At 38.1% G+C, this 17013-nt stretch overlaps 2 protein-coding genes across 3 annotated transcripts in view; both read right to left on the reverse strand.

Annotated features, from left to right (window-relative positions):
- Positions 1-12822, reverse strand: part of psda (pleckstrin and Sec7 domain containing a) — a 38983-nt gene extending 26161 nt beyond the window's left edge. Inside the window, exons 1-5 of one of the 2 annotated variants that reach the window (XM_051916111.1) lie at positions 12706-12822; positions 5888-8265; positions 5689-5800; positions 4247-4772; positions 3130-3564 (exon numbers count right to left, since the gene is read on the reverse strand). In XM_051916111.1, the coding sequence (XP_051772071.1) occupies positions 3130-3564; positions 4247-4772; positions 5689-5800; positions 5888-8116 (3302 nt within the window). In that variant the 5' untranslated portion in view covers positions 8117-8265; positions 12706-12822. Of the gene's footprint in view, positions 1-3129; positions 3565-4246; positions 4773-5688; positions 5801-5887; positions 8266-12705 lie in introns of those variants that run through there. The other variant, XM_051916112.1, reaches the window with a different exon arrangement.
- Positions 12823-13579: 757 nt separating this feature from the next.
- Positions 13580-16547, reverse strand: LOC127525351 (tripartite motif-containing protein 72-like). The gene is made up of 6 exons (XM_051917846.1): positions 15963-16547; positions 15436-15531; positions 14975-15208; positions 14806-14828; positions 14269-14402; positions 13580-14162 (listed from the first exon to the last, which is right to left on the reverse strand). The coding sequence occupies exons 1-6, from the start codon at positions 16545-16547 to the stop codon at positions 13597-13599; spliced, it is 1638 nt and encodes a 545-aa protein (XP_051773806.1). The 3' UTR covers positions 13580-13596.
- Positions 16548-17013: the final 466 nt, after the last annotated feature.

A 17013-nucleotide genomic window follows, 5' to 3' on the forward strand; every position in this document is an offset into this window, starting at 1 on the left:
TTTTTTATTTTTTTATTTGTGGACTCAGAGCTGCACTCTGATTTATTTTGACAACAGACAGGAAAGAGTAGTAGCCTAAGGGATTATAGGCCTAAACACAAATCTGACCCGGAGACTGTGGGTCAGTCACAGCCCTGGAAGAATCTTATGCATCAATTTCCCAGGAGAACTTGTTAGGTTAGGAACTTTCTCTTTATATGACTGTTTGCTACATACAACTGATGAAAAACAATTTATCTAAGAATGATTTGAAGCAAGCCTTGCATTTTAACAGACAGGAACCCATTTTGAAAACAGCACAATCCTGAATAAAATAGTTCACACTATATTCATCAAGGGCATCAGTGAGAGAAATGTATCTGAAGCTTTTGCATAAACAGATCATCCAAAATCAACTGAGCTGTACCTTTTAAACACATTTATCACATTCACATAGCTCGGCACTGCCCTCTAGTGGTAAATACTCAACTGTAGATTCCTTTTGTAAACTTATCCTAAATTAGAAAGCTCATTTAAGTCACCATGAAATCAAAAAGAAGAATTATTATTTTTTATGGAATATTGCACTATTTATTATAAACAATTTATCCGTGCACATCTTTTTATTTATTCATGTGCCCTCATAATCTTGAATCAAAATAACTTCCTCTCTCTCTTGCAATGACATCTCTTCTCTGATGATGTGTTCACTGGCGTGAGGGAGGGAACACCTGCCACTCACATCACAGCAATAGCAAACCACAATGACCCAATCAATTCCCAGTAAACAAAATCAAGTACTGCCCTATATTTTTTCTTACTGAAGAAACCATCTCACTTAGATATTCGCAGGGATGGGCAGTATTTCAGATACATGTGTTTAAAATACTTATTTGAAATACAAAATACTATTTTGTATTTTAAAGCCTAGTATTTAAATACATTTAAGTTTAGTATTTTTATATTTTCAAAATACATAAATTACTTTGTGCTAGACAACCTCTTATTAGGCTACTGATTTCCTAGTTCAGGCCTATATAGTTCAGGCCGCCCAACCCCAACTTTCACGCATGTGAGGTGCAGCTGTACGACTCCATCTAGCATTGGGTGAGCGAATTTTCTGCATTAATAAGAAAATAAGATAAGGTGAGGCTGTCATGATCGATTTTGATTAAGGTTAAAACAGAACATCATTCAAATTTGCCTTCAGTTAACATGAAGTAATAAAAGAGCACTGGCAAGGGGAAAGTAGTGTTAGCCAGTCAGTCTTGATAGTTAATCGATTGTTGGTTGGTTTTATCAACTGCCTAGTCATATGTGTTTAAACATTACTTTTTACTAGGACTGGGTGATATGATGATATATATTGTGGCGATGTATATCCATGCTTTTAGTGGGCAGGGTTTTTTGACACATTAGTGATAAAGGAACATGGACGAATTTGTAATAAAGAGCGAAACGTGCTTGGTGTTTAAAAAAAAAAAAAAAAAAAAAAAAAAAAAAAAGAGTTAAAAGTAAATTAAAAGTGTAATATGCTGCAAAAGAGAGAACTCATATTCAGTATTCGCACACTGACAGGCAGCTTTCTGTGTGCAGCTAAACGGTCAAATACACACAAAAGTATGTCAAAATATTCACATAAACACAGTCGGTTTATGTCTTGAGTGAAGGTAAACGGTTTGGAGAATCCAATGTGTATCAATATATTGGGTCCATGCTTTAGCTCTTAAAGTGACAGTAGCCTAATAAACCTGCTGCTGTGTGTGTCATTTATTACTTCTATTAGGTAGACCTACCTGGAAAGTTAGCACTCTTTATTCAATTTGTCTTTGTTCTACTGTTCTTTGTTCTTTCTTTTTCTTATTTTATTACTGACTGTTTACTTGTCTTCAAGAATTGCTTGAGAACTCTTTACTTACATTAGTTAGCCTAACATTAGTTTTGCTGTGGTATCAAAACTGGTTTTGAGAATAGTGAAATTTAACTGGTATCTAAAATTTTGGTGTTGTAACCTTTTTTCCTGCAAAAAAAAAAAAAAAAAAAAAAAAAAAGAGAGAGAAAAAGACTGTATCATGATATCGCCCATCCCTACTCCTTGCTAGATAGCAGGAAAAGTGCCCACAGTTTTACATGTGATTTATTTAGTAGTGTTCACCACAAGTAATACACTGTAGTGTAACCTGGTTAGAATAGATATAGATATAGATTTTAGAATAGAATAGAGATAAGGTGCGTCCCAATTCGCATACTTATGCACTATTCTGTGACGTTTTTAAGTACAAATAGTGCGAGTTGTGTGTTCACACAGAAAATTCCAAAAGAAAAAGTGCACTTTAAATACCTGGATGATGCACTAAATTAACAGAAAAAACGAAGTGTGGAATGTTGAACACTTCATGCACTCAACTGTCGCAGCTTTAATTATGTAGCGGAGGGGGAGGGTGTATCAGACTCCTTTGTTAAATGACAAAATAATCTTATACAATTCACGCACTACATGGATGAGTACATAGTGCCTAAGTACATAATGTATAAGTGCATAGTGTATAGTGCGTCGTTTGGGACGCAACTATAGATTTTAGCTTAATGTGATACTTCACTGAATGGCCAATTTCACATGAATTTTGTGTATTTTCAAAATACAAAATACTGTATTTGTATTTAAATTAAAAAAAAAATGTATGTTGATACATTTTTAACTGAGGTATTTTGTATTTTTATTTTAAATATATTTCATGTATTTATGCCCATCTCTGGATATACATCACAATAGGGAAGAAAAGACTATCGCAACTTCCGTTTCAAGTCGACATGAAAGCCATTTTAACTGGTTACTAAAACAGTCAAAATAAACAAATTATATAGAGTTGTGAGTACTATCTGTCATCAAAACAGCTGCATTTTGAGAGTAACTCCGGCTTTACACTATACTACTATACTGAGGACAGGAATAAGTCTTTGTGTGTGTGTGTCTGCACTGCCAGCTGTTTCTCTTCTAATGTGTATAATTACTATTATTCTAGCAAATGTTTATTTCACCGGGGGGGGGGGTTGGGGTTGTTTACATTACAGTTATCTGTTGACATGCAGTGATGGGATATTTATGACAGCTCATTAGAAAAAAATGAAAATCACCAGACTGCAACTAACCTTATGTCAGCATCTGTGTCAGAATCAGGCCTGGGGGCTTGATCAGAGCAGGATCCAGCGCAGAACGGACTATCATCTTCATAGTCACCGCTCTGGGAAGCCCTACACTCTATGGTATCAGACACAGCAGGTGGTTCGGGGGACTGTAGAGGAGCAAAGCTCAGTTCGATGATCTGCTTGGCACTTTCGCAGATCTGGCTCTGGATCTCAGGAGTGAGAGTAGGAAAATCAAAAGTGAAGACTGGTGGGCCACTAGGGGTAATGTCTTCACTATCCAGGCTGCTATAAGAGGTGCCCTTGGCACGGTGTGACTCCATAATGCTCTCAAAGTGTCTGCTGAAAGAGTCCAAGCCATCTGATGAGATTCGGCAGGGGCTGGTCACAGAGATGGGAGACTTCAAAGCCGTGTGGCTGTCAGGCTGGCAATCTGGGGGACTATAAGAGAAACAAAAGTCATAGATGCACTCCTTTGAGTGATTTGTATGTATCATTTAAAATGAATCTAAAATGTTCGATATCACGGTACTGCAAATATGACACCCTTCCTAAAATTTAAATGGCAATTATACATTTTCACACATAAAAGACCCAGTTAATTCCGTGAAAAATAAAAATTTAAAATATTATCTAAAAAATATTTAGTTTATATTTATTTAGCTTAAGTAAGTTGGCATTGCATTTCTTTTTTCCCACCATTAAAATATACATAAAAATATGGGTGTCAATAAGTTTAGATAAAGTCACTGTGATTAATCTCATAATAATTAGACAAGTCTTTAGAAATTAGAATAAAAGTTCTCATGTAAATGTGAACTTATTTTATATTATTAATGTATTTATTTATTTATACAATTTTTATAGCATTTTTCTCAAAAGTTTTCCTCAGACCCCCTAGCACTCACTAATTTACCCCAAAGTCTTCAAAATGGAGCCAAACAACAAGAGGCAGGAATACAAAATCAAAACCTTAAACCAGTCACCTAAAAAGTTATGAATTTTTAGCCATTTTGTTGTTCTTTTGGTCAAATAAAAGTCCTCCGTTGCATCCAGTGTAGATTGTTGATTTAAGTGTGAATTTACATATGCATAGGTGCTATAGCATTTATTCCACACTCACCCTCTCAGTAGTCGACTAAACACTTCATCTCCCTCAGGTGTGGCATTTTGCCTCTTTTTGTCACCTTGCATCCTCACACTGGCCCAGCTTACCACCTCTTCATCTTGCAGCTCCTCCTCACCATCTGTGTGTTGGCACAGCATTCCCTCCAGGGGGCTGCTGCTGTTAGTGCCTGAGGTACCCAGCACACTGCGGTTACTGCCAAAAGCAGAGTCTACTTCCTCCTGTTCTGCTAGCATCACCTCATCAAGGTCTGTTTCCCTGTAACAGCGCAGGGGCACCGCATCTATGTCTGTCTCTGAATATTTGACAATACGTTTGATGATGCTGGTCTTATTGGAGGACCCCACTGTGGGATGATGGTTGATCAATTCCACTTTGACTTGCTGTACATCATGGCATTTCGAAGAGCCGGTTGATTTACAGTGTCTTGAGTATGTTGTTACAGGCCTTAGGGAGGTAGACAAGGGTGGAATGGGTGTCGGAGACTCACTGGAACAGCCACTGGAGGGTGCAGTGGAGGAGCCTGAAATTTGTGCGCACAAAGAAAAACAAAAACAAAAGGAGTGTCATGTTTAATTTGAAATAACTCAAGGTTAGTCTTTATGTCCCTGTATGCACAGTTGTTTTATATATCAAAACAAAGTATCTCTAAACAGACAAATTTCATACAAAATACAGTTATGTTTAGCATTTCTAATTTATAGTTATAGTAAATAGTTTTAGCCACATTTTAAATATTTTTGGGAAAGTTTTTATCCAAATGATCTTTTAAAAAAAGGACATTATTAATAATTGTATGAGATTAGGTCCCATAGCTCAATTGGCCAGGATGGCACTATCAATGCCAAGATCATGGGTCTGTTTCCCAGGAAATTTGTAAACCGATAAAAAGTATAGCTTGAAGTTGAATAAAAGTATCTGCAAACTGTATAAATGTCAAGGTAAAATAAAGGAACAACCACATAAAAGTAATATTCAAGAATAATTCAAGTGACTCATTCTCCCCTACCTCTCTCTTTGACATCAGTGAATTGAAAACACCTACACACAGTAAAGAATTCAGAACTCATTGAACCTAAAAAAAAATCTATCTGAAGGCCATTGTAATTACAGATAAGTGGAGTGAGACAATATAAAACCACAGAAAAAAATCTAGCAAAGCTGTAACATTAATCTATTCAAAGACAATGGCAGAAAAGAGAAAGTATAACACCTTGAGAAGTGATAAGGGAAAAAAAAAATACAAAGAGCCAAGTTTTACAGAGAAAGCAAATCCTAATATCATCCTATGGAGGATGAGGCTTGTTGCATAATTGGATTATGCATTCATTGAGGCAAACAGCTTGTTTACAAGGAGAGGCAAAAGAAATAAAGAAGGGTGACATTTCAGAGAACTGGCTCCTGGAAGTCTGAATTGGTCATTTTTAAGAAATTCTCACCTTTTGTTTCATGTTGGTCTTCGGAGTGGGACCCAAACAGGAACTCCCATTTGGCACGAGCAATCTTCTGAGAGTGCAAGGAAGGCCTCAGCAAAAATGGTCCACTTTCAGACTACAACCCAAAATTGAATTATCAGATAATATCATAGAGTGAATCAGAGCATTAGAGTAATCTAAAAATGTACCTAGATGGAATCACCTGTATGCCTGTGTTTCCAGAGTCAGAACTCTTCTGGCTGGTTCTGCTAGATGTCTCAGATGATATGCAGTCTTTCTCATGTAGAGTGCTCTCTATAAGGCTGCCTGTGACTCCACTGGAGCTCTGTGATGCTGTACCACTCCACTCTTTGTTAGTCCGAGTGTCACCTTTCATCTCATTGAGCTGCATTGAGACCCTACAATGGTTCTCTTGAGAGCCCGGTGTAGCTGGACTATTCCTCTTATGATTGTTCACCTCCCTCAAGCTTTCCTTGTCTTTGGCTAAGCACTCTTCTATCCCATTCTTTTGGTGAAAGGCCCAGCTTGCTGGAGTCTCTGGGTTAGGCCTTGTAAAAGGTCTCCTGCTGCTATCTGGACTGTCTTTGTGACCTCTGAGAGTATCATACTGCCAACATTCATAGTTAGGTGTATGATTGTTTCTTGTGTACTGGGAAGGCAGGTGCCGGTGCAAAGTCGGGCTGTCCTTTCCCCCCAACTCTGTTCTCTCTATCCGTGGGTCTCGTATGGGAGAGGATGATATTACGTCTGATCGGTTCAACCTTGCTGGAGCTGCAGGAGATGTACTTCCAATGTGGGGTAAAAGAGGGGTTGTTTGAACAGAGTGGTGACCAGTCTCGACAGACTCGTGTTTCCAATTGTGCTCCTGAACAGGAAGGTTGCAATTAGAGGGAGTTTTTGCTCCAGAGCCCTGGAAACTAGCATAGAGTTGAGGCTCTCTTGAATGACCCAAACAGGGACTTTCAGACCTTACTGTGTCAGTCGACGACGGGGTTGGGGATGGAGACCTCCTGGCTTCCATAAGTATGGAGAGTTTGGTGGCTTCCTCCGCTAGTTTACGAGCCATTTCGGGACTTGTGGCTGGGGATACGCTCCCCCTTCTACTCAGTTGGTTAGCTCCTTCTTCTACCTTATTTTTGGAGTTGGTCAGGTTGAAATTAACTCTGTGGGCTTGCCGTGGACTATCATTCATAGAATGACTGATTAGTTGATTGCTAGATGGTTGAGTTACAATCATAGCTGGCAGTTCATGTTGAATAGCTGTAGGCTTACAGGATGGTAAATTTGGGCGACACCTATACCCTTGTGCTCTTTGGTTGGAGACCTCCTGAGTGTTGACGGTTGAGTGTGACATGGTAAAGTAGGTTTGTTTGGCATGGTTAGACAGTTGGTCTGTAGCAGGGCTCCTAGGAAGTCTATAAAACGAACTATTCTTCTCATGATCTATGATTGTTGCTTTAGTGGGCAGCGTCCTAGAACTGCATGGTATAACTGGTGACCCAGACCAAGACCGACAGCGACGTTGTTCTCCTTTCCTGACATCATGACCTCTATCAGGATAGTTGCCTGCCAGTTTTTGTCTTAGTTGTGGGGAACCAAATTCCTCTAATGCCCGATGGGTGGCTTCCCTGGCAACAGAGTCTAGAGTTGCCCGCCTAAAACTGGGGGTACTCATATGTGAGTTCCCCAAACCTTGACTAAGCTGTTTTGAGCTACAATTGTTCATGGACTCCAAGCCGTTGAACCACACTGGGTCACTAAGCCTTTTTCTGAGGTGATGAGGAGTAGCTCGATCCTCTATGGTTCTGTTGAAGGGATTCTGAGGCTCGCTTTGGCACAAAGAGCTATACTGACCCTCTACAGATTTAATTTTAGCTTTTTCAATGTAACTGAAAGTGGCAACAGATCTCCTCCCTTCATCTCCTCCCTTCATCTTAGTTGGGCTGCATGCCTTACGAGTTCCACTAGGAGTAGGAGGGGCAGTAAACCATCCTGAGAAGTGAGGTTCCCTTCCAAGGAAGGGGTCACGTTCAGAAGGAGCACACACCGAGTGACATGTATTTCCAGTGGATCCTGTTTGAAAAGCAGAGAGTAACTGGTTTATCTCATCATAAGGTAGACTCTTTTGGTGCTGGGTGGCCGTTTGTTCCGAGTCATGTCCTGGATGTAGCTGAAAACTTACGGAGTGTCTAGATGTTGATTTACTGGAGGCCAGGCTCTGAGTGCTGCTTCCACCTTTATGCAGGACTCCACGTGGAGATGTCCGGCCATGTGGGGCATTAGGGCCACCATACTGAGACTGTTGAAGGATATCTGGTGCTGTCAACATGAGGGAGTCTGTTTTCTCCACATCTCCCAGGTCTTTTCCCTCTTCATCAGTGACAGATCTCACCTCTACATAGAGGTGGAGGATTTTACCTGACTGAGACATGCCTGACCAAAAGCAGCCTGCAGATAGCACAACACCTGTTCTCTGTAATTGATTAATCAACACTGGTCATCTTGTTTGCTCTGGAGGTTTGTTGGAGTTCACATCTGAGAGAAAGTCTGGATGGACTCCAATATCATCCTCTAAATCACCTATAAGAAACAAAAAAAGAAGAAAATTTAAACTTTAAGGGTAAGCTAACATCTGTTGGAACAAGTTCCTCCTTCAGTTAGGAAGAAAATACACAAATCCCCAGGTTTGTGCGACCCATTTTCTTTTAAATAACGCCAATAATGTATTACACATTAAATTATAATTTTCCATGTTATACAGCTTATGTTATACAGTATTATACATTTCTATACAGTATGACATGTATACATTGACCCACATATTAGCTCTAGTCTACAGTATTTTGAACTCTCAGAAATTGCACAATAACTCTAAAGCAAACATCTTGTGTAAAGAGACTTGTGAACAAACTACCTGGACTCTTCTTGCTATACTGTACTCCTCCAAATCAAGCTGAGCATGCTTACTAATGACAAGAAGATCTAAATGTGTAACATGCTAATTAAAGAATGTAAGGCAAACTCCACATACGTAAGCATGCCTCACTCCCTCTTCATATTACATACATAGTGGTGACTAAAATTTACTGTAGCTCTCTCAGAGGTATAGTAAGGTATAATATGATTACCTACTTGTCTTGAAGGAATTAATGAATGAATCCGTAGGTGTAATAAGATGATAATCATACTACTCACATGCAAAAAAAAAAAAAAAGCAATTCAACTAGCATAGTCTTTCTGGTGACTCTGACCAAAGAACCCATGCTGGTTAGGCTAGCTGGTAGCTATGCTAGCTAACTGCATCCAAAACATAACATATCCTAGTGACCATACAAAACTATATAGATTTTTCTCCTGTAATGCATTCAGAAAAGCCTTAACATCTGCATTACACTGCAATCACCTTTACAAAACCATGAAGTCAGTTCACGTTAAATGAAATACAGTAAACCTACTGCATACAGCTCAGAGGAGAGATGAGGCTGATCATTACAAACTGCCTTAGAGGATTCATTCTCTTTGATGCACATAAGCTATTCTAACCTCTCACATGCAAGTCTGCCACAGCTGCTTGTGCTCTGTCAGCTCTTGTGAGAGAAGGGAAGTGTGGCTGCGATTGGACGTGTGCCAGGTGTTGCGCTCAATTGATTGAGTCGTATGCAGCCGGCATCATGACCACCACTGCAGTTATGGGGGAGGAGGCGGGGAAGGACGGTGCATAGTTTTCCTTAAAGACCACACACGTGCTCAAACACATGCATGGGAGCAATTATGTCTCACTCTCTCTCTCTCTCCCTTTCCATATACACACAGGTTATTAATCACATTTACAAACCCAACACTAATAATGCCACAGAGTCATACTACACAGACAGGCAGAGCGACTAATACTTGAAATAACTCTCATATTGTAATTGTAGTCAGTCTGAATTTCTGAAACATTTGAATGCAAATAGCAGATTTTCACATTCAAAGCCCTTATTTACTGTAGTCTTCCTGCAGTCCTTTAGCTGAAGTGTATTGACTGTATGCTGCTTGCCTAGTAACTTAATCTGTTTTACATGTTCCAAGGTAACCTGTAACAACTTGAAATTGATCCCCCTTTAATTAACTCTTTGGATCAAATTCCTTGACTGAAAGAACATGCCACATTCATGACAATATACTGTCAGTTGTTTGTGATAAATTAGCTAGAAATATTTGCATTGTAGCAAGAATAACTCATTGAGATCAAACCTACAATGTTATTTCAATTATGAAAAAAAAAAAAAAAAACCTTTTGAGCTTTCACATCACATCTTTAAAAGTCCCAAAGATTACAAAGAGGAAAATGGTTCAATTAAGTTTCTTAAAATATTGCAGAGCACTGATCTAACATGTCCATTAACTATTTTGACTTCCTCAGCAATTTAAATCATTGGTGTACTATTTTATTTCTGTAATCACTGAAAATGTCAAAATTAGCTGAAGGAAAGTTATTCAAATGCATATATTTTATATATCTATTTTCTGTTACGCAGGCCATTTAGACCTACTTTTTCTGTACTGTAGCTAATAGGATTCCTCCAACCCCTCCTCCTGTCCTCACTCCTGTTACTGTTACATGAACAGGCACATAGAAACTAATTACAGTCAAACCCCTCCCTTTACCTGTTAACTCCCCTCTCAACAGCTCTGTCCCATCCGCTACACCGCAGCAGTGGGAACCCAGAAAATTCCCTCCTTCAGAGTCTTCAGAAAAACTGGCTATTGATGTGTTAGTAGTCTCTGTGCCTCCCTCTCTTCTCCACAGAAAACAAAAACAGCTCTCTGAGCCTTACTGGCTCACGCATACTGGATTTACGCCACCCACACGACTTAGTGCGTCTTCTCCAACGCCCCTGCCCCCCCCACACTGAAAACCTGTCTTAGCCCAACAGGACTTCCTGCACTCACCCTGTCACTCATATTCTTAAGACCCACCTCATTCTAAATAAACCAATCAGGTGCGCCAGCTCTCTGTCTGTTCTGTGACAGGTGGCAAAAGGTTCAGCTCACTCTGCGGAGGGGGGCCTAGACAGAGGGAAAGCCCCTTGTAAATAGACTTATACAGTAACAGGGGTTGAGAAAAGGCCGCTGGGATTACAACCAGTTATCTCAACAGAAACAATCCTGAGTCTCAGCAGATACACTATCACAGTGTAAAAAAAACCTTGAATTTAAAGTATGTCATAGCTACTAGTTGCTGTTCTTTCATTGTCATTTTTAAAATATTCTATAGTTTCATAAAATTATACATTAAAGTGAAAAAGAAATGACTGTCATGTGGCAGAATCATAATGATTAGCTGTGCTTGCATTAGAGTAAACTCTTAGCTACTTACAGATTATCTAGTGTCAACAGCACTATGTCTGTGCTTCTGTTCCCAGCATGCATTGCGGCATGATGAATACATTTGTTATTTAACTTTTAATTTTTATTGTTACATGTATTTTCTGGCTTATTTTGCTGCTGTTTGTGATTTTGCGAAATGTAAAAAAAATCCCAAATCCAATAGTTAAAGGAATAGTTCACACAAAAATGGATATTTTGACATTATTTACTCCCTCACGTCATTCCAAAACTTCAATGACTTTTTCTTTCATTGAAATACAAAATAACATATTCTGAGAAATGTTTCAGTGCTTTTCTTTTTGTCCTTACATTGGAAGTCAATTTGCACCAATGTTGTTTGGTTCCCAATGTTATTCCACAGAAGATAGTCGGTCATACAAGTTTAGAATGACATGAGGGTGAGTAAATGATGAAAAATGATTTTTTGGGGGGTGGACTATCCCTTTAAATGCTGAAAATAACTTGTGATGCACATTGAATCTAGGCTTGTTAAACCTTTTAATTAACCTTTTAACAGCATTATGACTCCTTTTTCAGCATATATTGCACATGCCTACTGTATATAAAGGTTGTGAATTTACTGTAGTATGGCCTAAGGCACCAGCAGATGAAAACAAAATTTAATCACATGTCTGTTTTCTTTTAAATAAAAATATAAGGAGAGATGTTTAGAATTAAAAAAAAAACCCATACATCTCTTAATGTAGCTCTTGGCAGGACTCAGCCTCAGCAATGTGATATACTGGCCACTTTTAATGAGCCACTCAAATATTTCATGCATTCAGCACAGAATATGGGCTAACAGCACAGTGCTTGCTGCCTCAAGAGGATTGTGTTACATAAATCAGCAAAACTTCAAGCGCATGTGCTCTCATTCACTCTCTCCCTACAACTTCCTGTCCCCCTTCACTATATATAGTATGACCTCATACTAATTGAGACTATATGGATTATTTGTATGCTAAAAAAAAAAGTACTATAGGTAAATAAAAATGATTTACAATCACATATACAAACACTGGGTTCACAAGTCTGAGACCACTAGTGAAAGTGCATCCACTGTATATACAATTTTTAAGATTTTGATGTTGAAAAAACAACAACAACTGATTTCCATTTTAATTGTAAACTATCCATATCTTTTAAAATGTTAAACAATTCTCAAGAGACAAAAAGGGAATTACAAGATGTGAAGGTAGCTTTAAGAGCAAAAGTTTAGGCATAAGTGTGCTATACAAACATTGTACAACTCAGCTGACCTCCCACATACACAGAAGTGCTGGCCACTGGGTAGAGCTGTCCTGCATTACTTAATGTTATTTGAGAGCTTTGGAAAGAACACTTTACTCAGACTGACTGATCTTAGACATTAGCTTCTAAGGTGACTGATAACTACAATGGATGTCTAGGGTATACACCAGGTCTATGATCAAAAATTAAAGCACATTAAAGCACAAATATAGATTCATAATACAGTACATGGTTTTTCTGCATCCACTATAAGTAAAAGTTTCCACTAATAGTGACTGGGAAAGTGTTGGTATAGCCTAGAATCAATCCAATAACAACACCATTTGAAAACAGCCTATTATACTTTGTTCTTTGCTAATAAGAAACAAAAATAGAGGGACGAGCAACTTCACATACCTGATGGTACCATGAAGAGGTGCAGATGCAGCAGATATTCAATGCTTCATCGTTTCATTGTGCATGTGAGGTGCTGAAGTGGACAGCTCCGCTGTAATTAGAAAAACTCCAACAGCAGACCAAGCCGTCAGTATACTGTACTTGTGCCCGTGTCTTTAGGGAGTGCCAGTATCACATTATCAGAACACTGGCAGGAGGCCCATCTCAGCTTAAGGTGGACTACAACTTTGTCAAGAAGGGTTTTCTGTCATCTAAAGCTGGTCAAACTCAGGTTTTATGGACAGATCTACTACCCTGAGCACAGTCATGAATAAAACTAATCTTATAGCCTAGTTATATTTCGATATAATATCTTGTTACTCCTTGCAGTTACTTTGACAATTTGAATTAAAATTTTAAATTTTGCATTGAGCAGGCATGTAGGTAAAGGGATAGTACACTTAAAAATTTAATTCTGTCATCATTTGTTCACCCTTGTATTATACAATAAAAGTAAATGAGGTCCAAAACAGGATTGGACCCCACATACTTTCACTGTATGGAATGACGAATGACGAAAGAATTATGTTGTTAGGTAAACTATCCCTTTAAAATAAAAAGGCAAAGTGATTTATTAGATATAATTTGCATGTTGTCAAAAATGTTCCTCCTTCTCACACCTCTTTTTAGGTTAAAAACACCCAGATCACAATGAGACATGGGTTAATTTTTATACAGTAGCTATCCATAGTTGCAGAAATTACACAAAAAAAAAAGAACCAAAGAGAATGTGAGATATTTACTGTGATAACTACACCAAACCAAATTATATTAAATGGACAGATACACACTACATAATAAGCCATGTATTATTATTGTAAAGGAAATTGATTGAGCATTTTGTGAGGCGCTTTACGAAATATTTTTGTTTCGTAGATGGACAATGGAAAGAGGCTGACTGTTTTGGCCATTTATGTCAATACAAGGATTAAAAATGGGACAGAATGGGCCAGAAAACTCAACGCGGAATGAGTGGAGCAAAGTTAGCGTATCTCCATCATAAAAAGACACGACTCCTTTCGAGATATCTACCCAAACTCCAAGTTTTTGGATTGTTTTGCTCACTGCCAGGGACTTTTCATTTGAGTCCTGACAAACAAGATATTTCCCATTACCATGATAGATGTAGCAGAACACATTGTTAAAGTCACTGTTGAGATGCTCAAAATCCTGACCTCTGGTAGCTGACCCATATGACAGGCCAATCAACCAATAGGGTTTCTTCCAGACGGCCACCTCCCAGTAGTGGGAGCCGCTGGAGAATCTCTCCTTGACCTGGACGCTGTACTGAGAGCTGATGTTTGTTTTCCGTTTCCTTTCTGGGATTGATTTCTTACTCCAGTGTACCTCCAGCTTGTCTGCCGAGACCTCTAACTGTGGGTGTGCCGTCTCTGGGTCTAAACTTACTGCTCTGAGACCTGCAGGTGGCAAGGTTTGATATGTTACACTATAAGGTAGGAATATTGTACTTTTTATTTAAGTCTAAGTCTCTTTTATCATTGTGCATTAAAACATCACACTTACTAGACCACAGCCGCTGAGTGTTCTGAAAGACAACTTCATCTAAGTTATCAACCAGCTGCTCGACTGTCTTCATCTTGTCTGTGCTGCTGTACTCGTGCTCTATCACAGACACAAGTGGCAATTCCACCTGGGACCTAGAGCGAAGACGAGGGATTCTTTTAAATATTGATTTTGGTATTAATGTATCATGGCATAGTGGGAATTTTTTTTAAGAATTACACTGGTCATTACAAGACCCATAAAATAAAGTATTATTTTATGGATGTGTATAAAAATATTTTGTTCACATAATCCACAGAGTATGGAGGGACATGGTGATGGGAAAAAATATGAGATGGGAGGAAAATATATATTTCAATGCTTTTGCATTCACTCACAAAAGTTTCTTGGAGGAAGGCAAAACATTTGTGAGATAATGCAAAAGCATTGACATATATTTTTTCCTCCCATCTCATTTTTTTTCATCACCATGTCCCTTTAGCGGCTTCGTAGATACAGTAAGTACAATTTAAAGGGAATGCAGTAAAAAGAACTCACCCAAGTCTATGATTTTTGAGATGCTGCAAAAAAAAAAATAAAAACAATGTTTTCTGTTATTGATAGACTACAGATGAAAATGAAAAAAAGAAAAATGTCCACTCAAAAATCAATCCCACAGACTGTATAAACTATAATAACTATAAAAAGACTTTGCTATAATATGCACCTGAAGAAATAAGATGTCATTTTCTTCCTCTAGGAGAGATTGGCTTGATGTTAGGGCAGCATTAATATCTTTAACATGACACTCCAGTGACTCATTTCTCCATCTCAGCCACTTCTTGGTGTAAAATTCTTCTGTTTCCAGAATGGCCAACATCAGCTTCTGATCCTCCTCAATCTGGGCTTTTATCTTGTTGTATTTCTCAACTATTCTGAGTCTGTATGCTTCTGCGTTTTCCTGAAAAACACCACAAGATTGACAAAAAAGTCAAAGCCTGGTGAACTCAACTCAGTTGACAAAGAAAGCATATTAGATTATATCTTGCTACAATGGGTTTGAATAGTCTTGACACTTCATTCAGTAAAAAAAAAAGTATTAGTTTAAATCAAAATTAACTGAGAAGTGCAGTATACAATAATTTTGTTGGTTTGATTGATTCACAAAGCTCATATTGGAATACCCACCGACACCTCTGAAAATAATGGCTCCAAATCTTTTATAGCAGACTCAGCTAAATGTTTCCTCTGTAGAAGAAGTAATTTGTTGGCCTCCAACACCTCCTAAAAGACAAAGAGAAATGTTTCCATAAATTCTCAATACACTGTTACTTCACACTAAATTATAGGCATAATAATGGTCCATGAAATAATGTTATTTATCTGATAAAAATATATGCAAGTCAAATAGATCTCTTAATTTGTTATTAAAAAAAAAAACATTAAAATCCACTTCATACAAAAATGACCAAAATACACAATGAGCATGTAATTTCATTTATGTACTAAATTATATGTATTTATAATATACATAGTTTATATAGTATTTATTTATATATTAAGTTTTTACTTTTAACATGTACTTTTTTAATAACTTTGCAAAATTTTTCCTTTAAAATATCATAGACACTTCTATTTGTAATTGACCAATCTATCGAAATTAGATATTTTTTTTTTACTCATTAAAACCCATTTTCGTGAATTGAAGCCCCTACCTTGAATTCTGAGCATGCCTTTTGAAGCGTAACAGCTTGGTGGTTTTTGTGTGCCCCAAGCGCAATGCACAGACAACACACAGTAGTCTGGTCCTCCTGACAGAATAGTTTCAGCTCCTCCCCATGCTCCTTACACTTGAAGGAAATCAAGTCCTCTGTCACTTCGATGAGAGAGTGCCCTCTTAAAGCCTCTCTCTGCTGGTGCAGGAGAGTGTGAGCAGAGCACAGGGAGGCGTCGCAGGTGAGGCAGCTCTTTACAGCCACCTCAGTCTTCCCAATGCACTGATCACACATGATAATGGAGTGTGACATACGAGATGATCCTTCCAGCGAAGGTGCTCTTGAAAAGACATCCTGAACTTTCCTTTGAAGATCTGAGTTGATCTCAAGCTTAAGGTCAGAAGGAAGGAGGATCTGACACTCCGGACAGAACAGTGGCCCTTCTCTAGATGTTTTGGGGTCATCCATGTTCCAGACCACTCGGATGCAGGTTTGACAGAAGTTGTGCCCACATGGAAGGCGTACAAGGTCTGTAAAGGGCTCTACACAAACAGGACATTTTAGTTCTTCTTCTTGAGCGTCCATGTCAGCAGACCTTCTACTGTCTGTGTGTGGTGGCTTGGCATGAATATTTCAAAGATGAGGCTCAGATTTCAATGCCATTTTGTTATAAGTGTATTAAATTACAATAAGCTGTGCATGTAATGCAACAATATATAAAATATTTTAAAATAACTATGACATGCAGGTTATATTCAAGTCTTTCTTATTTCAAGTTCAACCTCAAATATTAAAGTTAACCACACCAAAAGGCACACATTGTCAAATGTTTAAGTGTCAAAAAAGCTGTAAAATTAAATTTTAAAATGTCTTTTTGCTAGCCTTTTTGTTTATATATAATTTCATATTTTGAATTTCATATCAGTATTTGTACATTTGTAAATTCTGTCTAACAGCATTTATGCCGCCTTTGTGCAGCATTAAACAGTCTGTATATAAACGCACCATTTTGTGGTTGGGATTACAATATGCGTTACATATTTACAAATTA

This window comes from Ctenopharyngodon idella, chromosome 13 (assembly GCF_019924925.1).
Source record: "Ctenopharyngodon idella isolate HZGC_01 chromosome 13, HZGC01, whole genome shotgun sequence".
NCBI classification, from domain to species: Eukaryota; Metazoa; Chordata; class Actinopteri; order Cypriniformes; family Xenocyprididae; genus Ctenopharyngodon; species Ctenopharyngodon idella.

What these genes read in the sequence shown, in the direction of transcription:
- LOC127525351 (XM_051917846.1), bottom strand. Translation starts at nt 16,547, where the DNA reads ATGGACGCTCAAGAAGAAGAACTAAAATGTCCTGTTTGTGTAGAGCCC. An exon ending in CTCAAAAATCATAGACTTGG is followed by an intron (nt 14,403 to 14,805) that starts GTGAGTTCTTTT and finishes TCTTCGCTCTAG; the next exon opens with GTCCCAGGTGGAATTGCCAC. An exon ending in CACTCAGCGGCTGTGGTCTA is followed by an intron (nt 14,163 to 14,268) that starts GTAAGTGTGATG and finishes TGCCACCTGCAG; the next exon opens with GTCTCAGAGCAGTAAGTTTA.